The sequence below is a fragment of the Triturus cristatus genome, chromosome 5_1, assembly GCF_964204655.1.
Source record: "Triturus cristatus chromosome 5_1, aTriCri1.1, whole genome shotgun sequence".
Lineage (NCBI taxonomy): Eukaryota > Metazoa > Chordata > Amphibia > Caudata > Salamandridae > Triturus > Triturus cristatus.
In genome coordinates this window covers 303,765,595-303,788,902 of record NC_140587.1, presented here as the reverse complement: position 1 = coordinate 303,788,902, position 23,308 = coordinate 303,765,595, and the positions used below count along the sequence as shown (strand labels likewise).

Below are 23,308 nucleotides of genomic sequence, written 5' to 3'. Positions count from 1 at the left end.
GTTTACCATGGTAATAGCAGTAGTTGCAGCCCACCTACGGAGGTCAGGGGTGCCAGGCTTAACCTATCTTGACGAGTGGCTGTTGAAGACGGGTTCATCCCAGACAGTTGTATCCCACCTTCAGACTATGGCGGACCTCCTGCACTCACTGGGGTACACCATCAATGTGCAGAAGTCACACCTGATGCTTTTCAGACGCTCCCTTTCATTGGAGCAGTTCTGGACACAATAAGTTTTAGGCGTATCCTCTCAAACGACGAGTCCAAGATGTTTAGGCTATGATACTGATGTTTCAGCCTCCTAGATTTCAGTGAGAATAACTCTGAGGCTGCTGGGTGTCATGGCCTCCTGCATCTTGCTTGTGACACATGCCTGCCCGCATATGCAGGCTCTACAGTGGAACCTGAAGTTTGTTTGCACAGCATCAGGGAAATCTTTCTGACATGGTCCAGATCTCGGAGGACACTGGATCAGATCTGCAGTGGTGGTTAGCAAACCGCTATTGGGTCAGGGGCTAACCCCTCTCCCTCTCAAGCAGATCTAACTGTAGTGACAGATGCCTCATTCCTGGGATGGGGCGGCCATCTGGGAGAGGTGGAAATACGGGCTTCATTTCAAACTGCCGGAGTTCTGAGCGATCCAATTAACATTGAAAGCCTTCGTACCTCCATCATAGGAAGGTTAGTGCAGGTGTTCACAGACAACGCCACCATTTGGTCCTGTAACAAAAAGAGCGAGGTGGGGTCGTGGACCATTTGGCAAGAGGCCCTGCATCTCTGGGCATGGCTGGAACATCAGGGCATGTCCCTTGTGGTTCAACACATGGCGGGATCTCTGAATGCCAGGACGGACAAACTCAGCCGAAGATGTCTTGCGGATCATGAATGGCATTTCTATCCAGAGGTGCTGCAAAGTCTTTTTCAGCAGTAGTGAGAACCTTGGTTGGATCTGTTTGCCTCCGCTTAGAACGCGCAATGTGATCAGTTCTGCACCCTGGAGTTTCCAAGGCGGTTACTCGGAGACGCTTTTCATCTTGAGTGGAGCTCTGGCCTCTTGTATGCCTTTCCACCCATACCACACATGCCCAGATTTACCAAGAAGAACAGGAACTACCGGGCCCTAGTTATCCTTGTGGCTCTGGACTGGGCTCGGAAAGTCTGGTATTTCGAGTTACTGAGCATGGCCATCAGTCCTCCTATCAGGCTTCCCATTCGGGAGGATCTTCAGTCACAGCAGCAGGGGAGGGTTCTACACCTGAACCTGTCAACACTCTGCCTTCATGCGTGGAGATTGAGCAGTGACAGTTGGCAGCTTTCGAGCTTCCGCCCGAAGTCTGTAATGTCATCTTGGCAGCCTGACGTCCCTCCACCAAGATGGTATACACTTGCCGTTGGAGGAATTTTGTGGCATGGTGTACAGAAAAACAGGTTGACACACTTTCTGCCCCTCTTTCTCAGGTCCTTCTGTTTATTTTCTCTTTTGCCCAGCAGGGCTCTGCTTTGGGGCCCTTAAAAGGCTATCTTTCTGACATCTCGGCATTTCGGCGGTTTCCTGATCAGCCATCCCTTTTCAAGTACCCTATTGTACACAGGTTTCTGAAAGATCTCCAACACTTGTTTGCACCTTCACCTTTCATCATGCCTCAGTGGGACCTAAATTTAGTCCTCACTTTCCTGATGTGCACTCCTTTCAAGACGGTCTTTCTAGTTACAATAACATCTGCCCTGAGGGTCATTGAGCTCTAGGCTTTGTCATCTATGCCACCATACCTCAATCTTCCCAGACAAGCTAGTCCTTCTCACTAGAGCTTCCTTCCTACCGAATGTGGTCACTCTCTTTTTATGTAGGCCAGTCCATCACCCTGACTACCTTTAAAGCTCTGCCTCATATCTCTAAAGAACAGGATCGATTCCACCTTCTGGACCCAAAAAGAGCGTTGTCTTTTTACCTTGACCACACAAAAGAGTTACGGGTAGATGAACAACATTTCGTGGAGTATGTTGGAGCCCAGAAAGGGAAGGTGATACAGAAATGGATCATCTCCAGTTGGATCATGCTCTGTATCAAAATCTGCTACGCATTGGCCAACAAACAACACTCTGACGGTTTACTTGCTTATTCCAATAGAGCTAAGGCTGTGACCACTGCATTAGCATGCACAGTTCCAGTCCTGGACATCTGTCAGGCAGTAACATGGGCATCTCTACACACGTATACAAGCACTACTCCCTGGACAGTTAGGTCCATAGGGATGGGCACTTTGCCCGTTCAGTCCTGCAGGACTTTTTAGTATGAAATTGTTTGGCAGACCCCCTCCCCCCCCTCTGGGGAGTACTCCTCACGAAAAATGTCTGCATCCAGTTGGGTGCCTGGGGATAATTCTAAGTTAAGGGATCTTCGGCTTGATAGTCTCTACCAGATAAGGTGTTACCAAAGGTAAGTAATTTTAATGGCTGGATCCATAACCCAGTGTCAGAGCTGGACATAACCATGTCGGTCAGTCTCTTTAGGTATGTATTCCTTGTTGCACTTTGTTAAACTTTTGTTAAAAAAAGTCCCTGACCATTCTGCAATCCCATTTGTGCCAGCTCCTGGCCATACAAATTGAGCATCGAAGACTCGAGGCTTGAGAGGCATTTAGTGCAACATAATTTCCTCCCTAGATGCTAAGTCATCCCAAGTATCAAGTATTGTACTGACCACACGCCTAATAATATATAAGATGTGGGGTCTATCTGCTTTAGGTAAGCATAAGAGGTTCCAAACCAATCTGCTATGATCTGGTCCATGTCAATTTACTGTTTGTTATCCTAGCTATTTCATTCCCTTAATAGTCTCAAGCGAGAAGTGTAGACCCTATTTGAATGTGGGCCTCCTCCACTTCTTCTCTCCCCCGACATATTTAATAACTAATGATTGAAACACTTATAGCTCAGTATGGGGGATGGCCTTGGGCACCACCTCAAACGTTTACAGGATTCAGGGTGAAACATTCTTCTGACAGATACTTCTAACTCCAAATTCCTCATCTTCTAAATATTCCAGCCGCCATTCTGGATCTGGGAAGTTTTCAATAGTTCTCTCATACCTGTAGGGGGCTCTGGCTCCACTTCGGCGCCATACACATCATCTGTGACATCACTTGAGCCATAAAGCACCCCTGTCGGCATGCTGACGTCCGTTTCCCTCCATGTTTTATGTGCCTTCAAGACTAACCTCAGCAAGACAGGTGTAGTGTTTTGTACTATGATAGGACCACAATAAGAAGACGTGGAATAACCAGCCATGGTTATCCCACAGGAAGGAGGATGGGTTAGTGAAGTACATAGTGTCCACCAGAATGATAGTTTCCAAAGGTTAGTAACTATTTGTTCTGATGGATACTACTACCTGCAGAATACTCACCTTGTGAATACATTTGCCAAGCAGTCCTCAACCAGGAGGTGGGTGTATGGCCGGCTATACCAAAAAGTACTGAAGGACTGAGCATTTGAAGTGAACTTCCCTCCTCACTTCTCATTTACAAAAGTGTGGAGAGGAACCCAGGTCACTGCTTTACAGATGTCTGCTACCAGTGCTTCTTTCACCATCGCAGAAGTAGAAGATTTGGCTCTGGTGGAATGAGCTCAAATACATTCTGGTGGGTTTTTGTGCGCCAGAGCATAACATAACTTGAGGCATATTACTCAACTTGATAATTTCCTCTTTTGCTCTGCCGTGCCTTTCATGTACCCTATATAGTCAACGAAGAGCTAGTAATCTAGTCTGAACTCACAAGTTCTGTCCATATAAAAGCTTACTGTTCTTTTAGAGTCAAATAGATGAATTCGCTCTTCTTCCTTTGTTGGGTGTGGAAAAAGGAAGAAAGTTGACAGGATGATGGATTGGCCTATGTGGAAGGGAGTATCCAACTTTGGCAGGATGGCAACCATGGTTCTTAACACCAACTTGTGAGGAAAGAAGGAGGTTTGACACTTAAAGCAACTCGCTAGCACATCTAGATGACGTTATAGTGATCCGAAAGACTGTCTTCGACATGCAGGTAGATCGAGTATCCACCGGAAAAATAGCACTACAAAAGATAAGTAACTTTTTCACCTTAACTACATTTAGTTTGTCAGCCAAGACACATATAGTCTTCACTCTGACTGACTTCTGCACCGTGTCAAAGCTCAACAAAATGTTAATGAGCTCCAAGTTTGCGTTGTAAATTTTAAACCTAGATGCTGCTTCAAAGTCTTTAAGTTCAGTCTATACGAATTCTAAGAGCATCTCTGGCTCAGAAAGATCATTTTCAGATCAGCTGATTTTGTATGAAGCATCTCCAAAGAGAATACCTACAGTTTTATGGTGTAACCGCACCCTCAACACAAGATTCTGTTGCTCGAGCAAAGAGGCGAGCTGATGGAGAGCATCCCTGGTGTGTACTTCTACATAAGCAAAACAGAAAAATCACTCTTTAGCAATATTCTGGCTTTGAGATCCCTATATATATTTAGCGGAACCCAATCAATGTAGTGTCACCCAAATACAGTTTTGGAAATCAATTAATGGAGAAAGGACAAACTAACCCTGTCAAACACTGTTTCTAAATGTAAAGCTAAAAGAATTACGAACAGGCACTTTGATGAACATTTTCTGTGTGTTTGTCTACAAGGATAAAGCCTGATTGGTCCCCATCTCCTTCAGTCTATTTGCCAGAATATTATCAAAGATTTTGGCATCAGTGAAATCATGGCTATGTGGTGGTAAGAAGTGCAGTCTGAAGGGTCCTTGTCAGACTTAGGGATTTTGGTTATGTTGGCTTCTGCCATTGATTGTGCAACACATTCTTACACAGTGAAAGTATTTAAAAGAACTGGGGCAACAAGATTCCCAGAGGTCTTGTAAATCTTACGGAGTAGCAGTCTGTGCCTGGAGCCTTGTTGGGGCACATCACTTTAGACACCACAAGGGCCTTCTTCCTTCATTATTAGGTTATCTAGTTCATCAAACTGATCGAATGTTGACTCTGGTATTTGGGTTGCATGTAGGCATGATCTCAGGTCATCTTGGCATAAAGGGATGTAACGTCAGAGGTTTTTTGTGTTTAACTCAAGAGTCAAAGGCCCCAAGCTTCTGCTTCAAGTTTACTTCTGCTAAGCTTTGCTTATGTTTTCAGAAGGCTTTCACCAATTGGAAGTATCCATGTTTGACCACATTCAGTGCACCCCAGTTCATAACTAGTGAGATGGGGCCTTTACCATTAATTTCCAGAAATGAGTAATGAGTAAATGACCTATCTAATTTCAGATCTGGCACTGGGTCAATAAGCACTCTTGATTTGGGATCCCCTTGGCCAGTGGCGACGATTGCCGAATTTCCAGATAAGTCCTACGTCTGCATGATCTGACAAAGAAATGGTACCCGTATATGTCTCTTCCCCCACCACGCCCAGGGAAGAGAAACAAAGCAGTCACTATATGTGTAAGTTTTATGCACATGGGAGAGGAAAGTTAGGTTGTGTTTCTTTCCTTTCAGTGCTCTCCGTATGTCCACTAATGCCATACCTCAGGCAGTGTCATGCAGGCCTCTACTTAACATGTGAGATGTGTCATATCATTTGCTAGACCTAACCAAGACAGCATTGCAGACCAAAGTCGCCCCAAGGATCTCATTCCCTTCTACTATGTCACCTTTTGTTTCTAAGAAAGAACGTACCGGATTCCTCCCTAGCAATAGAAGTGGATGTGTTGACTGCTGTAAACTTTCTCCCCCCCCACTGCAGCCACGATAACTACAATAAACCTACCATTAGGATCTCTCGTCTTCTAAATGATCATGTTATAATAATACAGAGTTGCTAAACAGATGACAACACCTCTTACATGTTATGGGGCAGATGTGTGGCATTGCATTTGGAAAGCTTTGTGACATAAGCGAAACTGACCTCAATAGATGTGTTTCTTAAATAGAATTGACCTCTGATTCTAGCAACCTGAGATACTGTCACCGACTAGTAGTGCATTTGGTTGGAGAGTTGAGGCCTCTTACGTTTAACAAAGTAAAGCATATTATCATGCACAACCTTCCTTGAGGCTAAAAACATCCTTGGTGTTTCTATGGAGCACCTTTCGGGGCATTTTGGGAACTTCCTCATGCCCTCTGGCTCCCCCAGACCACAACAGAACGAAACGGCATCAAGTGAAGTACTAACACTAACTAAACAAATCAGACTTGAATCTTCAGCCCACTACCTATATTATTGGGGTGGGGGATATCATTGGCAATAAAAAATATCACGTTGACTCCGAGAGCATGAAGTGTGTATCCGGTAAATACAAAAAGTTGAAGAGTGCGAAAGCAAGACAAGACTAATGATGTATGAGTAATTTTCAGTAGTGATGAGCAACCAGGTAGGTGAAGTGTGACAAAAGGTCCCACAAAATACACTCCTCCCTCAATATAATGACATCAAGTTCTAGGGGCCTTTTTGCCCATGACCGAATCTAGGGGTGTTTATGTGAAGTATGCATGAGGGGTGGGGACCTGCCAGACATCTAGTTCATCTTTCACAAACCCTGAATTATCATTCGAGCTCTTTAGAGGCTCCCCTAGGACCAGTCCCTAAGTTTTTCTTCAGATGGATGATCTGTGGTGGTGATGATTTACAACCCTCTGCACCATCTTCCATTGGGTCTTCTGTATTATCTTGTGAGGGTTCTACATAGTCTTTCCTTCTTAGTCCTAGGATTTTCAGTCTATTTTCCATTGCAGTTACAGCCTCCTCTCTGACTGCCCACTGAAGCTGAAGGCCAGTCACAGCTTTATAGCAGTAAGCACTGCAATCATGGCTTAAACAGTTTCCTCTTGAGCAGGGTGCTGTCTGAGAGGTATTAATTTGATTTGATTTAATTAATTTATAAATTGCCTGAATCACCCCCGAAGGGGTACCTCAGCGCTACTGGGGAATGGACACAAACCAGAGGGAATTAGTTGCAGAAGAGCTCAGTTTTAAGTGGCTTCCTAAAACGATGTTCCGAACAGTTCAGTTCGTGGGGAGGTAATTGATTCCAGTAGTGGGGAGCTTGGTAGGAGAAGGCTTTACCCCCAGTACGTGTTTTACTAAAACGGGGATTAACAAGGAGGGATTTCTCTCCTGAGCGTACAAATCTGATCAGTTGGTAAGGGATATGTTTTTCTATCAAATAACTGGGTCCTCTGCCATTCGGAGCTTTATGTACTATACAGCAGATCTTGAACTTAACTATTTTATGTATGGGAAGCCGGTGCAGAAGTCGCAAAAGGGGGTGAGAAGCCAAACTGGAATGCATGTTATGGACCAGTTGAGCTGCTGAATTCTGCACCACTTGAAGTCTATTCAATGAAGAATCATTTACCACATCCAGGAGAGCGTTACAATAGTCCAGGTGACTGATCACCAGCGCCTGAATGAGAGTTTTTCACACAGAGAGTGGAAGGAGAGGAAATACTCTACTCAAAAGACTCATCGTATGAAAGCAGGTGCTAGTGGTAGCCACTACTTAATCTTTCATAGTGAGAGTCTGATCCATTGTATTAAGAACAGGTGCTATACCCAACTCAAGAGGCCACCACTTTGGAGACCAGAGCGATTAGGCATTGCCAAACAGCATAATCTCCGTCTTACCAGCATTCAGCTGGAGAAAGTTCTCCCTCATCCAAGATGAGATTGCTTTCATGCCTTCCGAGAAGCGTGATTGAGTGGTCGTAATTCTTTTATCAAGCAATAAGAGAAACTGGGTATCATTTGCGTATGAATTTGGAATAAATCCGAGCACTCTGATAATTTTCGCTAGGGGTGCCACATAAACGTTGAACAATGTGGGGCTAAGATAAGAACCCTGTGGCACTCCTTTATTTAGCTCAAAGGCGCGACAGCCCAAAGGTCAGAGATGAACGGTCTCCTTGCTTGGAGATTAAAAGCTCAAAAACCATAGTAGAGCTCGACCACAGAACCCTATCTCCTCCAATCTTTGGAGTAGTATACGATGGGATACTATGTCCAGAACTGCTGATAAATCCAACAACACCAACAACATCGCCTGGTTGTTGTCAAGAAAATGTCTGATGTCTGTTGCTGCTATCAATTCAGATTCAGTACTTTACATAGGTCTAAAACCAGACTGTGAAGGGTCCAGGCATCCAGTAGACTCTATGTTTTCTGTAAATTGTTTGTTAATGTAACTTTCTAGAAGTTTACTCATCAAAGGAAGAAGGTAGACGGGTCGATAGTTTAATAGATCCGATGCCGGGCAGTTCGCCTTCTTGCAAATTGGAATATCCTATGCTGCTTTCCACTCTGTTGGAAGTTGACCTTCACTCAATATTAGATTTAATATTGGGCAAATGGAAGGAGCAAGTTGTTTGGATAACAAAGAGGAAATCCTAGCTGGTACTATATCCAAAAGTGACCCTAATGTGGCTGATTTCCACATTTCCTCCAATGTATCCACCCCAAGAGGGGTAACATTTTCTAGGAGGCAGGCATTGTCTGAATTGGATAGAGTGTGACTTGATGCTTCTCTCAAAACGTCATTAGCCCCAGGAAATATATCATAGATCAGATTGATTTTTTCTTCAAAGTGGTTAACAATAGCACCACATAGTGCTTGAGAAGGGGGGTGTCTTTGGTACAGGCATTCGAATTGTTGAAAGATTTAAGAACTTTGTTGAGTTCTTTAGAAGAATTCCCTGCCTGGCTAAGTTGGGAGGCAATGTGGGCTATTCAAGCTTTTTTTTATATTCTTGTGATAAAGCGCTATGGTAATCTTTTAGGTCTCTTTCTTGTTCAGATTGGGTGACTGACACCAACATTTCTCCAGTTTTTTGCAATTAGCTTTCTCCTTACGCAATTCAGGTGAGTACCAAACCGCATGCGGTCTTTGTGTGTCTGTGTTGTTGTTTTAAAGGTGCAAGACTGTCTAAAGCTAATTTTAGCGCATTATTATAGCAATCTAAACTTAAATTAATATCCCCGACTTCCGTTTCGTCAGCGCCGTGAACTCTTTCATGAAGGCGTCCGGAGTGATTTTTCACCATTGTCTCCTGAAGCTATGAGAGACATTGTTTGAGGAAATAATCACCTTTTTACCCATGATCTGAAAATCAATCAGGAAATGATCAGACCATACTACCGGGCGGCGGGCCTCGGTGTGGATGCAAGAAGAGTTGGTCAGAATGAGCTCCAGCGTGTGGCCTGTCGAATGAGTGGGACGTTGATCAATCTTTTTCAGGCCTAAGCTGGCCAAGTCGGAAAGGTGCTGAGCAGATTCCGTGTTAGAGGTTGGGTGTATGTTAAAATCCCCTAATAGAACACAATGTTTAGAGGAAATATTATGGATAGCAATCCATTCCATTAATTGAGTGTGAAATCGCAAAGGGGTCCTGTGGGGGATACACAAGGGCACCTTTCCAACAATCTTGGGGCGAGAGATCAATTCCGAAAATACAAATCTCTATCTTATCCTCCGAGTGATGATCAATTATGGATACTTTCAAAGAATCTTTATGAATAATGGCAATGCCTCCATCCACTCTGTCCTCCCTGTCAATCCTTTGAATGCAATAGTTCTCAGGGAGTGCCAAAGTAATAGGAGTGGAGGCAGGTTTAAGCCATGTCTCAGTAAAGAATCGAAGATCGGGTATTTCTGAGGTAAGCAAGTCCCATATTTCCACAGCATGCCGGGCCAAGGATCTCACGTTGCTCAAGAAACACTTCTAAACTTGAGCTGGCTTAGAGGGAAGGGTGTTAGAAGGGAGAGGAAATAGATCAAGGGCTGATTTCATGGGAACCTGTCAGGGACAGGCTGTAGTTCTACCTTCTGCTTCAGTCTGAGACTTTGCTAGTGACAATATATGCAGGAGAAAGGTCCCTCAATAATGGGAAAGGCATCGGCCATGCAACATAAATTGTCCAAGCAAGAAGCCCTACCAGAAAGTCTAATACCTGCAAGTTCCTCACCCGAATATGAGCATCTCGGCAAAGTGGCAATATCTGGCGTAAAAGATGCAAGGGTCCTGGCTCCTGGCAATGGCTGGGTGCAGACGGGCGCAGACATACTTGCAATTGGCGCGCCAGCAGCGCATCCGCTGTGCGTCGGCAGTACCATGCAGTTTAAATAAGGGCCAAGAGAGCAGCTAGGCCGCTGACTCCTGTAGCCCCAGCCGATACTGGAATTGAGGGCTTGCTCATACTCTCTCGCTCTCTCCACTCAAATGCGAAACCCTGCACTGGAACGGAGAGCGGGCGGGACCGGGAAAAGTTGAGAAGCGGCAGCAACGATGTGGAACTGAAGGCAAGGGACAAAGTTGCAATGCTCGAGTAGACTAAAAGGTCAAAATAGCTCTGCTAAAGTGCCAGTGCAATGAAAATTCATAAAGCATAAAAGATTAAAATTGATAAAAATTCACCGAAATGTAATTAAAAGATTGCTACTAGCCTGTGTGTTCGCACTGTCAGCAATACTTTCAGCAAGTCAATTTGGGCTTGTGCTTCCTCTATAAACTGCTTTTTCAGAGTGTACCAGAACATCCATACCAGGAAGAATAGGATTTTTGGCAGCTACCATCGATTTACAATTAATGTGACAATAGTTAGTTTCAGTTAGCTCGCAGGAGCAGCGTTGTGTAAACAAGGCTGGCTTAAGATGACTTCTTCAAACCTAAAGTTCAAAACCACATTTTTTAATATGCCCTTTCACCGAAAGCCATTGTTTAAAAGCACAACGGTGATGCACTCCAGAGCATATAGACTGACATATATACTGATAGATCCTTTTGGGCCATGCTGCAGTGATGTTATGAGCACTTTAGAGGTGCTAGAGACATATTGTGGCGGTTATCTGAACTGCCAGTTCCATCCATATTAACTGCAACAATAGCAGGAACATTTTTACATTCCACAACAACAAGCTTATAGAGCACCACCAGCAGAATCCTATAACAAAACACAATCCAAATGTAGAGGGGCAAGTCACTCGAATTGCAGAAGACAGGACTTCTTCTTGTTCTACTCCCCCGCACTGTTTATAACTGTTTCTATCTACTGGAGAGTTGGCCTCGAAGGCGGGAGGATATTTGCTTTCTGTCAAGTCTAGTCACATTGGACAAATGGGTATTGGCTCTACATCAGTTCAAGTACACTCTGGAGTTTCTCCAGTGCTTTCTAGACACACCATCACTCAAGATTAAGCATCAGCATCTGCGCTTGCTAAAGCTAAAATTCTTATCCTGTGGAAAAGAGCCATGAAAGAAATCACTGGAATGTAGGCTTTTACTGCAATGTTTTCTCATCAGACAGAAATGATCAAGAGAATGGAGATTCATCCTAAACCTGCATTATTTCACTGTCTTCCCAAGAAAACAGTTACCTGCATGGTTGGCGACACTTGTCATACAGTTATGGAAGTTGGTCTTGGTGTTGGTGTTGTCTTCTGGGAGGGAGAGAATGAGTTGTGTGTCGTCGGCGTAGGAAATTATGTTGAGTCCATGGGTTTTGGGGATTCCAGCCAGAGGTGTCCTATAAGTGTTGAAGAGGGCGGGCTGAGCAAGGATCTTTGAGGTACTCCATAGATGATTTCCTTGGTTGCAGAGGTGAAGGTGGACATTTTGAATTCCTCCATTGAGGAAAGAGGCAATCAATCAGAGAGCGTCTCCTTGGATGCCTATGTTGTGCAGGCTTGTGATGAGTCTGCGGTGGGAGACCGTATCGAAAGCTGTCAAGTGGTCTAGGAGGATTAGAGCCGCAGTCTCTCTTCGGTCAAGTAGGGCTTGGGTGTCGTTGGTAGCCGCGATGAGGGCAGTTTCGGTGCTGTTGTTGCTGCGGAATTCGGATTGGGAGGAGTCGAGTAAGACGTTTCCATTCCAGACATGAAGAGAGTTGTTGGTTGATGAGGTTTTCTAATACCTCAAGCTCGCCACTCGAAGACATCACCAGCTGATCCACGCCACCAAGAAATCCACATTCAAGGAACGACTGGACAACAACGCCCGCAACAGCAAGGAACTCTTCAACATCGTCAAAGAGCTCTCAAACCCCAGCGCCGGAAACAACGACATCACGCCCTCGCAAGACCTCTGCAATTCGCTCGCCTCGTTCTTCCACAGCAAGATCGCAGACATACACAACAGTTTCGGCACACAGCCAACACACCCTATGACCGGAACAACGCCCCCCACCACCACCCTCCGCGCCTGGACCCCAGTCAACACCGAAGACACCATCCGCACGATGAACTCCATCCACTCAGGATCTCCAACCGACCCCTGCCCTCACCACGTCTTCAACAAGGCCGACTCCGTCATCGCACCCCACCTGCGGGACATCATCAACGCCTCCTTCGACACCGCCACTTTCCCAGAGAGCTGGAAGCACGCCGAACTCAGCGCCCTACTGAAGAAACCATCAGCGGACCCCACCGACCTCAAAAACTACCGCCCCATCTCGCTCCTTCCTTTTCCGGCCAAGTCATCGAGAAAATCGTCAACAGACAACTGGCCACCTTCCTCGAGACGAACGGATCCCTCGACCACTCGCAGTCCGGCTTCGGGCCAACCACAGCACCGAGACCGCCCTCATCGCAGCCACCGACGACATCCGAGCTTTGCTCGACAACGGGGAAACAACGGCCCTCATCCTCCTGGACCTCTCCGCGGCGTTCGACACGGTCTGCCACCGCACCCTAGTGCAGCGCCTCAACAACATCGGTATCCAGGAGAAGGCACTGGAATGGATCATCTCCTTCCTCGCCGGAAGAACACAGAGAGTCCGCCTACCCCCGTTCGGATCCGAGGCCACCGAAGTCATCTGCGGCGTACCACAAGGATCATCACTCAGCCCCACCCTCTTCAACGTCTACATGAGCCCCCTCGCAGCCATCGCACGCCAACACAACCTCAACATCATCTCCTACGCCTACGACACCCAGCTGATCCTCTCCCTCACCAACGACCCCGCCACCGCCAGAACCAACCTACACGAAGGGATGAAAGACGTAGCCGAGTGGATGACGAACAGCCGCCTGAAACTGAACTCAGATAAGACGGAAGTCCTCATCCTGGGATCATCACCCTCCGCCTGGGACGACTCCTGGTGGCCCCCTGCCCTTGGCAGCGCACCCAAACCAACAGACCACGCATGCAACCTGGGCTTCATTCTGGACTCCTCCCTCTCCATGACCAGACAAGTCAACGCCGTCTCTGCATCATGCTTCAACATCCTATGCATGCTACGTAAGATCTTCCGGTGGATCCCCACCGAAACCAGAAAGACGGTCACCCAGGCCCTCGTCACCAGCCGACTGGATTACGGCAACTCCCTCTACGCCGGAACCACAGCCAAACTCCAGAAACGACTCCAGCGCATCCAGAACGCCTCAGCATGCCTCATCCTGGACATTCCCCGACACAGCCACATCTCCGTACACCTGAGAAACCTGCACTGGCTCCCCGTCAGAAAGAGAATCACATTCCGACTCCTCACCCACACACACAAAGCTCTCCACAACCAAGGCCCAAGATACCTCAACGACCGCTTGACCTTCTACACTCCCACCCGCCAGCTTCGATCAACCAGCCACGCCCTCGCCGCCGTCCCCCCGCTTCCGAAGAGCCACAACAGGAGAAAGATCCTTCTCCTACCTGGCTGCCAAGACGTGGAACTCCCTCCCCATCCACCTCCGCCTGACCCAAGACCACCTCTCCTTCAGGAAGCAACTCAAGACCTGGATGTTCGAGCAGTAGCGGACCCCCCTCCCCCAAGCGCCTTGAGACTCTCCGGGTAAGTAGCGCGCTATTCAAATTCTTGATTGATTGATTGAACAGGAGCAGGGAGATCAGTCAGTAGTTCTTGAGTTCTCTGGGGTCTGCCGATGGTTTCTTTAGTAGGGCTTTGATTGCTTTCATCAAAATCCAGGGCACGTTGTCACAGATCAAATCCTCATAAAAAGAGTTCCGCTAGAGCTCTATGTAGTTCATCTAGCTCTGACTTAGTTTCCTCCTTTGATCAAAGCAGGCTTAATTCTTATTCGGACAGACAATCCAACAACAATGTATGATGTACAATGTACTAACCTTGGATCCTCACCTTCACCCTCAAGAAATCTCAGAATCATACTAGATGACAAGCTCGGCATGCCAGCTTAAGTAAGCACAATGACCTCCGCCTTCTTCCACATCCTTAGGATGCTACTAAAAATTTTCAAATGGCTTCCTGACAACACCAGGAAAACAGTCATATATGCCCTGATCACCAGAGACTTTATTATGGCAACACACCCTACGCAGGAATCACTAAGAAACTTCTGATAAGGCTCCAGACTAATCAAAATGCAGCAGCAAGTCACATTCTCAACCTACCTTGTCCCACCCACATCTCCCCAAAACTCAGAACTGCACTGGCTCCCAATCCATGAACACACCCAATTCAAACTGCTCACACACACATTCAAAGCACCACACAACACCAGCCCTGAACACCTCAACAGCCGCATTCACTTTCACACACCTCCCAGGCAACTCCGCTCAGCAGGACTCCCACTAGCATGCATACCTCTCATCTGCGAAACCACAGCCGGCGCCGCTCCTTCTTATACCTCTCCCCCAAAGCATGAAACCATGTATCTCACCACATCAGACTCTCCTCTTGGCTTCTTGAGTTCTGCAAGAAGCTGAAGATCTGGCTTTTCGATTAACCTCACCAGGAGACAGCTGCCCATCACATGCAAGGTGTCTGAATACCCTCATGGGTTATTAGTGCGCTATATAAATACACAAAAGTTAACATACAATATAACCTAGCAATAGGAATGCGATCTAAAAACACACATATCTTGGAGCCCAGACCACAAATTAAACTCCGGAGTAACATAAGACAGTTCTTCAGATAGTACTGCAAATGCATTTAACTGCTTTTCCCAACAGTACTGGTCCGGGGTAGACCAAACAAACACAAATGTAAAATACCCCTAAGCCTCTCATCTTTACCAAACAAATGGCATGATCCCATGCGTTTCTGCCATGCGCTGATAATTTCAGGAATGAAGTGGAATGTTTTTTCCACTGTGGTTGGTTAAAACCGCAACCTTTTAAGAGGCCTGAAACACTGTACAATATGATGCCCAAGGGTAACCAGGCGCGTTATAAAACTCATTAACCCCTTCAGCGCGGCGTGGATTTCCGCGCCACGCTGAAGGTTCCGTGCGCGGGCGGGGCCATGACGGAACGGTTCCGTCATAAGCACAGCCCAGCCGATGTGCATGACGGAACCGTTCCGTCATGCGCGTCGAACGGGTTAATAATAATAATAATAATAATAATAACTGGGTTCTGTCAGCAGGCCCAGGGTATCCATCAATGTGGTAGACTGATCTGTCCTTATTAGGCCGCATCTTAAAACTGGTCTTGTGAGCAAGAAAGGTTTCCCTGAGACTTTGAACTGAAAAAACAAGTAACCAAATTGAAAGTCCTTTTCACACTCACTCGTGCACAATGATAATACAATAGCACTGACAAAGCTGAATACTAATTTTAACTCTCAAGAGCGCAAGTCAAGCAGGATGGTTCTAGGTCCTTTCTATTAATTTTCAGTTATGCATTTCTATAGTAGCTTTATTTGACATGCTCTGCTAAAGTGCATTCCAACTTAAGACTATAATGAAGTCTGACTTCATGCACTGAATGTTCTTTTAATAAATGCACTGCTTTTTTACACGCAAACTAAGTGTAATTCGCATCAAAATTAAATTGACTGTTGCTATTGTTTTTACTTTTAGAATGATCTGCCTGATGGACTAAATAAAACCCGCCTACATGCCTTGTTGAAAGGATTTGGAGAATATCCAACTAAGTACAGGTAATCATGTTAGTTTTCCCTTGTTCAGCGTAGAAAGCCGATGAACAAACATTGGAAAAGCCAAACGTCTCATTTTTCCACTGCTTATTGCACTGGCGGAATTGTGTTACTAGAGCTTGTGCTGTACCTCTGTACCCAAGTAGTCAGTAAGGAGATCCTGGAAGCTTACCAGAAGTCATGCCTCCTGCTAATTGGATGCTTTTAACACTTGCTTACTATCACCAAAGAAAAACAGGGCCAGGGTAGACAGAGTCTTCTGATGTACTGGTAACCAAATGAAGTATATGAGGAAAGGAGGAGTGGGTTCTTGCATAGTGCCACTAGCATTCTTTGTCATTATAATTCAAATCCTTGCCGAAAAATCACACACATCCAATTGAACTTCAGATTGTCTCTTCTCTACCTTTAAAGAATAAGAGAAGAGTTGTCACACTAGTAAAATACCCGTCTTGCAAATGACTACAGTCAAGGAAGCACTACCTCTGCCAGCAGGAGAACAAGTTCACATGAGAACTTTCAGTTGAGATGAGGTATCCTGGACCCCAGAATCAAAAGTGCTCAATTCTAATTGTGTACATTAGATCTAAAGTTGAAAAGCTGCCTTTCATACAGTGAACCAAACATGCTTATAAATTTGACCCTGGTTTTCATTTATAATCAGAGGTGGACATTTGTATGCCTGAAAGAAAGTTTTACATTTATAGAATGTTGTATGCCCACGCAAGTAATAAAAATAAAGTATATATATTTGAAGAATAGTTTTATAGCGAAACGAGCATATCCATTTAAATTTTAGGCACTGGCTATAGATGCTGCTGGTAATTAATGATGCTTACATGCGAACTGGGTGTGAATTGAAATGAACACCCTTACCCACTTTTTAGAAATATTCTTTAAAAAATTGGAAATGAACATCACACTTTATTTGCCTTATTTTTATATAATGCTAAATATCTTTTCTTTGAAGTTCAAAGGGTGTGGGTGCATCCTCCTTTTAGGGCACCTTTCCTAACTTCATATCAAATCCGCCTTTTCCCTTAGGTGTAAGATTGTTATTGTTATTCAGAGGGACAGCTGCATTTTCACAGCATCTGTAACTCTCTACACTACAGCCTGCTGTGCAGAATGCTCATCTAGAACAGTCTCTCCAGACAGCACTCCACACCATCCTCAATGGAAACAAGAAGAGTACTTGTACAGCAGAGTACCCTGGAATACCATACTGGAGAGAGTGCTAAAATAGCTGTGTCCCTAGAGGCTGGTCTAATAATAATAGATTACAGTATGCTATGTCTAATTCGTCTGTTCACACACGCCTGAGTCCGCTCTCAGGTCTCTATACAGGTGTAGCTTTCTTCTGTGTGTTTGCCACTCAGGTTCTGGCCTTTGTGTGTTGCTGTTGTCAAAAGCTAATGTCTGAAGCAAAATATGTACATCATCTCTAAGACCCCAGCCGGGTTACAGAAACTATTGAACAGATTTCAATCTTTCTGTAACTCCCGGGGGCTGGTCATAAACACTTCGAAGACCAAGTTTATGACATTTAACCCCCACAAATCCTTCAGAAATAATCTCACCTTAGATGGGACACATTTGGAGAGAGTCAGCACGTTTGACTACCTCGGTATTCGACTCTCTAAATCCTCTTGAACCATAAGCGTGCGGTCGGGACACTAAGTAAAGAACATCGCTCTTCGCAAAGTAGGCCAGTTGCCCCGGCACTCACGGTTTATGACGCAAGGCAGTTAGCTCGGTACTTTATGGAGCCGAGCTATGGGAATTTGACAATGTTGATGGGATATTCGGGTCAGAGCACAAGTTTTTGAGGGATTTGGTTATGCTACCCTGGAATTTCCCATTAACCCCCTTGATGTATGATATGTGTAGGCGCGTATTCAGCGATATTGCCAAATTACCCCCGCTGCTCTTTTGGGCTTGCCTTAGGCGGACCACTGAACTCATAATTTATGCTAAAGCACTCACAGAAGTAATGAGTTTAACCATGGGGTTAAGTGGATATCTAATGTCAAGAAATGAATGACAACTCTCGGCCGTAAGGATTCCTGGGATAACCAAAACCCCCCGAGCAAGGCAGAGCTTAAACGTATCTATTGGGACTGGATTGATACCTGGCATTTTAGCAATCCTAATGTGGGAAGGCTAACGGAAGAATTTTTTCCAGCAGAAACAATGTAGAAGCCTGGAACCATATTTGGATACAATCCAGATTCCAAGAGACAGGGCGCTTTACAGCCAATTCAAATTTGGATCGCTCCCGGTCCACGAACTGACTGCTAAATGGCGCCCCCCAAAAAAGACAACAGAAGACTGTCCTTGTTGTAAGGCTCCGAAGGAGAGTGTCGCCCATTTTATGTTTGATTGTCCACCGTACGAAAAAGCTAAGTCTAGATGGCTAACACCTATCTGCAAACAACTAGGTACCCTTGATCATCGCACTGCTTTACGTATCTTAAAATCTGATGCAAGAACCCTTTTTGTATGCGGAGTGGCCAAGTTTTTAAGTTGCGCCTGGATAGTCAGACATAAAGCTTTACGAAGGGCGGCCTAATTTCACATCATAAGCCCCATGGAGAATACACTAGAGCACAAGATGAATGATCAAATATTGCTCGAACAAATACCTATGCACTGTCACTTATATAATGCACATTGGGTTCCCTTCTTTTAATATAATTTTTAACTCTTGTTTTTATCAAAAATGAAATATTTTTATCCCGACGAAATGATGTTATCGTGTCCCAATCGATCAAACATCATGTATTTGTTATGTCTTTTTATGATAATTTTTACCTGCACAGACTTTTTTTTATAAAGGACGCTTTTATGATACTTGTTATCGAAATAAAGCAATTTGACTTGACATCTTCAAAGGATGCAGACACAGTTACAGTTACAAGTAATCTTACTCGATTTATGACAGGTAAAAGTGAGAATGTGGAGTGTGCTGAATATTGGCTTGAATATCAGCAGGTGAAGGGTACTAAGGACCTAGATAGAGGTTGACGTGAAGGAGGGAGCGAGAGAGGTTAGAATGGAGGCAAAGTCGAAGAAGAAAAGGACAGAAATGAAGGGGTGCAAAGGTGACAAGGAGCCTGTGGGGGCCAGGCAGGATGCAACATTAAGGAGCAGAAACTAAAGGGAGGGAGAGCAATTTTAGGGAGCAATGACCGAAAAGTGTAGGAGGGAAAATCAATGTGGGGAGGGAAAGCTATGATAAGATGGAGAGGTACGAGGGTAACAAATAAGCCTCTTCTTCAGGTAGCGAAAACAGGAATGGCATGGGTTTGATGGACAGCCCATCAAAGCAATGGCAATCCTTGAACAATACATGACAATCAATGACTATAGCAGGCTGACCCAAAGCCCAATATATTTCTTTCTGTAATTCTTCAAATTGTACTGTTTGATGTATTCACGACATGAGATGTCCCAGATAAGGGGACGTGGCTTGACGCCGATGTAGAAGGCAGCGGACCTCGGAGCTCCTCCGTGGCCCCCCTTCGTCGCAAGCGATCCTGTACCTTTAAGGCAACCACTGCCACGGGAAAACGTGGCGTAATACCTGGTGCTGCCCTACCTGCCCTTGCAAGTGAGTTGGAGCTGCGGAAAGCAGAGAAAACGGCGACTTTACCTCCGGCCGCGCTCCGACATTGATGAGGGTAAAATGGCGGCCGCGTCTTGCTGTGGACGATCCCGCTGCTGAGTTGGACAGCAACAACCTGGGGGGCCCCTGACCGACAACCCGGAGAGCGGGACTGATCCCCCTGTGGAGCACCCAGACGGTGTCGTAGTCTCGAGGTGAGGGCGGAAGGGCGCTGCACACAGGCATAGCTGCAGTTGCCTGACTTCAAAATGGCGGCGCGGAGGACTGAGGAGGCGCTAGCACTGGGCAGTTGACTGCTGAGCTGCTCTCGCTGCCAAGAACTGGCATATGGGGCCTGGGCAATCCACCCATAGCAGACACAGTCGAATCCAGACGAGCGCTGAAGCACGCCCTACAAAAAGCCCGGGGAGGATGCCTGACCACAAAATGGCGGTGCGAGGCTGTTAATCGTCACAACTGTTCCCCCAACGCGGACCCGCCGAGAGCCTGCGCTCCTTGACCTGAACACGAAGCGGCTGCATTGCTGGCTGGACCTGGGGGCGCACTGGGAGTCCTGGTGGTGGGAGCTGCGAGATACCGGGAGGCCTGAGATACTGTGACCCGTCGAGTGGAGGAGAACACGTGGAGCTCTCCCACGCACCTGAATAACGCCACAGGTCAAAAGTGATAGCACTACCGCCTCGCGCTTTTAAGCCCTAGAGAGGAGCCCTGCCGCCACGTGCCCTGAGACTGCTGGTCATCGCACAGGTCCACAGTCTTCGTAGATAACGCCGGATCCGGTCCCTGTGCCTAAGCAGCGCCTAGTTGGGGTTCCCCTGTGTGGCGTCGAACAGCTACCCCTGATTGGGTCAGCCAGGCGTCCTGCAGCGACTCCCCGGAGGCTACCCATAGAGACCTGGCCCAGGAGACTTCTCTTCTGGCTACTAGACGGTGACACGCCTGTGCTTCCTGTGGAAGTCAGCGGAGACTGGTGACCCGACCTCAAACGAGCCTGTGCCTGCGCACCCGAGGCTTACAAGGCCCTTACACCACCTGGATCCCTCCACTGACGAATTGCGGAATGGGCAGGGTATCCAGAAAAAAGGGATACGAGGTCCTGCAGATGGACGACCCAGGGCAGCCCATTGATGAAGAGGAGAATACGTCTGGGAGGCGGACGGGAGGACCAACCGGAGACCCTACCTTGGCGGACATAATGCAGGCCATCACCTCCTCGCGGGAGGCCCTGGAAACAAAGATGGACGCCATAGGGACAGATCTCCCCCTGCTGAAAGACGAGCACCGCAAACTAAAGGACAGAGTGACAACTAATGAAACCACACTGAAGGACATTCCGGACACGGTCTCCAATCTGCAGGATGCCCTGAAAGCGGTGGAAGCCAGGATCAAAGTGCTGGAGGTGAGAGCAGAGGACAGTGAAGGGCGCTCCCGACGGAATAACCTGTGCATAGTGGGAGTGCCGGAGCAGGAGGAGGGGGCTGATGCGGTCCAGTACTTGGAGACATGGCTAAAAACAGAGGTGGCCCCGGATGGCCTCTCCCCCTTCTATGCCCTTGAACGTGCCCACAGAGTCCCGGCTAGGCTGTCTAAACCTGGTGCCCCGCCCAATGGTGGTGCGACTTCTACATTATCGTGATCGAGATTTTCTACTACAGCGAGCCCGGGAGAAGCAGAACCTACAGATAGGGAACAGCAGGGTGATGATCTTCCCGGACTATACTAGGGAGGTGCAGCGGCAGAGATCTAACTTTTTGGCGGTAAATCGAAAATTGCGCCAGCTTCATCTCCCCTATGCTATGTTGTTTCCGGCCCGACTCCGGGTGTCTGCAGACATGAAGACGCACTTCTTTCTCCTCCCACGAGGCGCTTGGGACTGGCTGGAAACTAGACGCGGCAATGACCCACGCTCCCCACATGAGCCCTCGCCACGACCAAGGTCGGTCCCTTCTTCGCCACCTCGGGGGGCTCCCTCGCCTGCTGGACGGCGCCAGGAATGCGATAGAGCGGTGCAGGCGGTGGCGGACATTAGCCAGGGAGATGCTAGCCCGACCAGCAATGCCACAGACCCCGAGCACAGCAGATCAGAGAGCTCAAGATCTAGTAGTGTACAGGGGCTCTCGAACAATGAACTACCGGTCATCACTCCACAGACGGCGGATGGTATCTTTGGCTGATTGGACCACGGGATGTAGACACAGGGGATGGTCGGTTGCATAATGCTGGCCCTTAGCCTTAGAGGCCAGAGGCGTTTACTGCAAGGGGGCACGTTTGTAATATGAGGGTTTGCTGATGGTTCCTTACATAGGGGAGGGGGAGCCGGGGGGGTTCTGGGTCCATCGAGAGCAGAGCACGTACCACCGCTTTTAAGATTTCTTGTTTGATTACTTCAGTTTGGATGGGGATCTGTTCTCGTGAGCCTGTCCTGGGGAGTGGGAGTTTGGGCATTTTTATTGTTGGGGAAAGTTGGATAGGGGTCAGCCATGTCGCTATAAGAGAGACACACAGACACGACTTGGTGATTCTAGAATGGGTTTCCCCGTAGGTATCAAATGCATGACCTGGAATATAAGAGGGATGCACACTATGAGTAGACAACACAAAATACATGCCTACCTGATAAGAAGAGGAGTGCAAATTGCACTATTACAGGAAACCCATCTGACACAAACTGAAGGAGCAGCTCTACAGCGCCGCTGGAGGGGACAGGTGTTCCATACCACGTACTCAGCTTTCGCACAGGGGACGCTAGTATGGGTGAGGGCGGGGGTCCCTTTTCAATGTGTTCGACAGGTAATAGACCCTGAAGGTAGGTTTGTAGTAGTGATAGGGCCTCTTGATGGCCTGGATATTACCATAGGGAGTATATACGCCCCTAATGTTGACCAACCAACATTCTTCGCTCAACTTACACGGACACTGGCGCAGGATTTGACTGGTTCCGTGCTCCTAGGGGGGGAGACTTTAATAGCATTACTGACATTATTTTGGACCGCTCTCATCCACCCCACCCTGACGCTCCTACACACAGAGTGGCGGAAGCCCGACGAAACTGGCAACCACATTGGGGGTTGACAGACAGCTGGAAAGCCCATCACCCGGGGGAGAGGGACTACTCCTATTTCTCCGCCCTACTTGAGCTGCATGCTAACACTGCCACCAGCCCCCACGTTGAATGGGACGCTTTTAAGGGGGTTATAAGGGTTCGATGTATTGGTGAGGCAGTGGGTGTACGCAGGACCCTTTTGAACGATGTACAGAAAGCGGAACAACAACTCTGAGTGGTGGAAAAGGACTGGCCAGGTAAAGAGGACGAACAGACAGATCTCTTGAGAGCCAGGGAGGAATTAGCAACTCAGGTAGAACGGCTGAGGTGCTTTGACTACAGGGCATACACGGATCGGGCGCATGCTGAGAGGGACAAATCTGGGGCACTGCTGGCTTGGCTGGCCAACCCGGTGCGCCGAGGGACGCCAATCTTGGAGGTACAGGGGAGGGACAGGATAACTCATTATGGTCAACAAGCTATAAACGCACAGTTTCTGGAATACTATAGTGCCCTATATCGAAACCAGTTGTATCCCATGGTACTGGAGGAGGATGGATTCTTGGATATAGAACTTCCCCAAATTGAGGCTGAAGTGGCAGAATCATTAGGTCGGGATATAGAACTAGGAGAGATCAGAGGCGCCATAAAGCACATGGCCAGGAACAAAACCCCTGGCACAGATGGATTCCCGGTTGAGTTCTACGCCACGTACGTGGACGAATTGGCTCCCCGCTTACAGGCTCTGTACAATAGATCAAAGAGGGAT

General features: G+C 47.0%; 1 protein-coding gene across 2 annotated transcripts in view; it reads left to right on the top strand.

Annotated features, from left to right (window-relative positions):
• TBC1D31 (TBC1 domain family member 31) overlaps positions 1–23,308 on the top strand; it is an 834,080-nt gene that overhangs the window by 364,452 nt on the left and 446,320 nt on the right. For both annotated transcript variants that reach the window (XM_085605032.1, XM_085605033.1), the window contains one exon: positions 15,792–15,871. In XM_085605032.1, the coding sequence (XP_085461158.1) occupies positions 15,792–15,871 (80 nt within the window). The remainder of the gene's footprint in view (positions 1–15,791; positions 15,872–23,308) is intronic.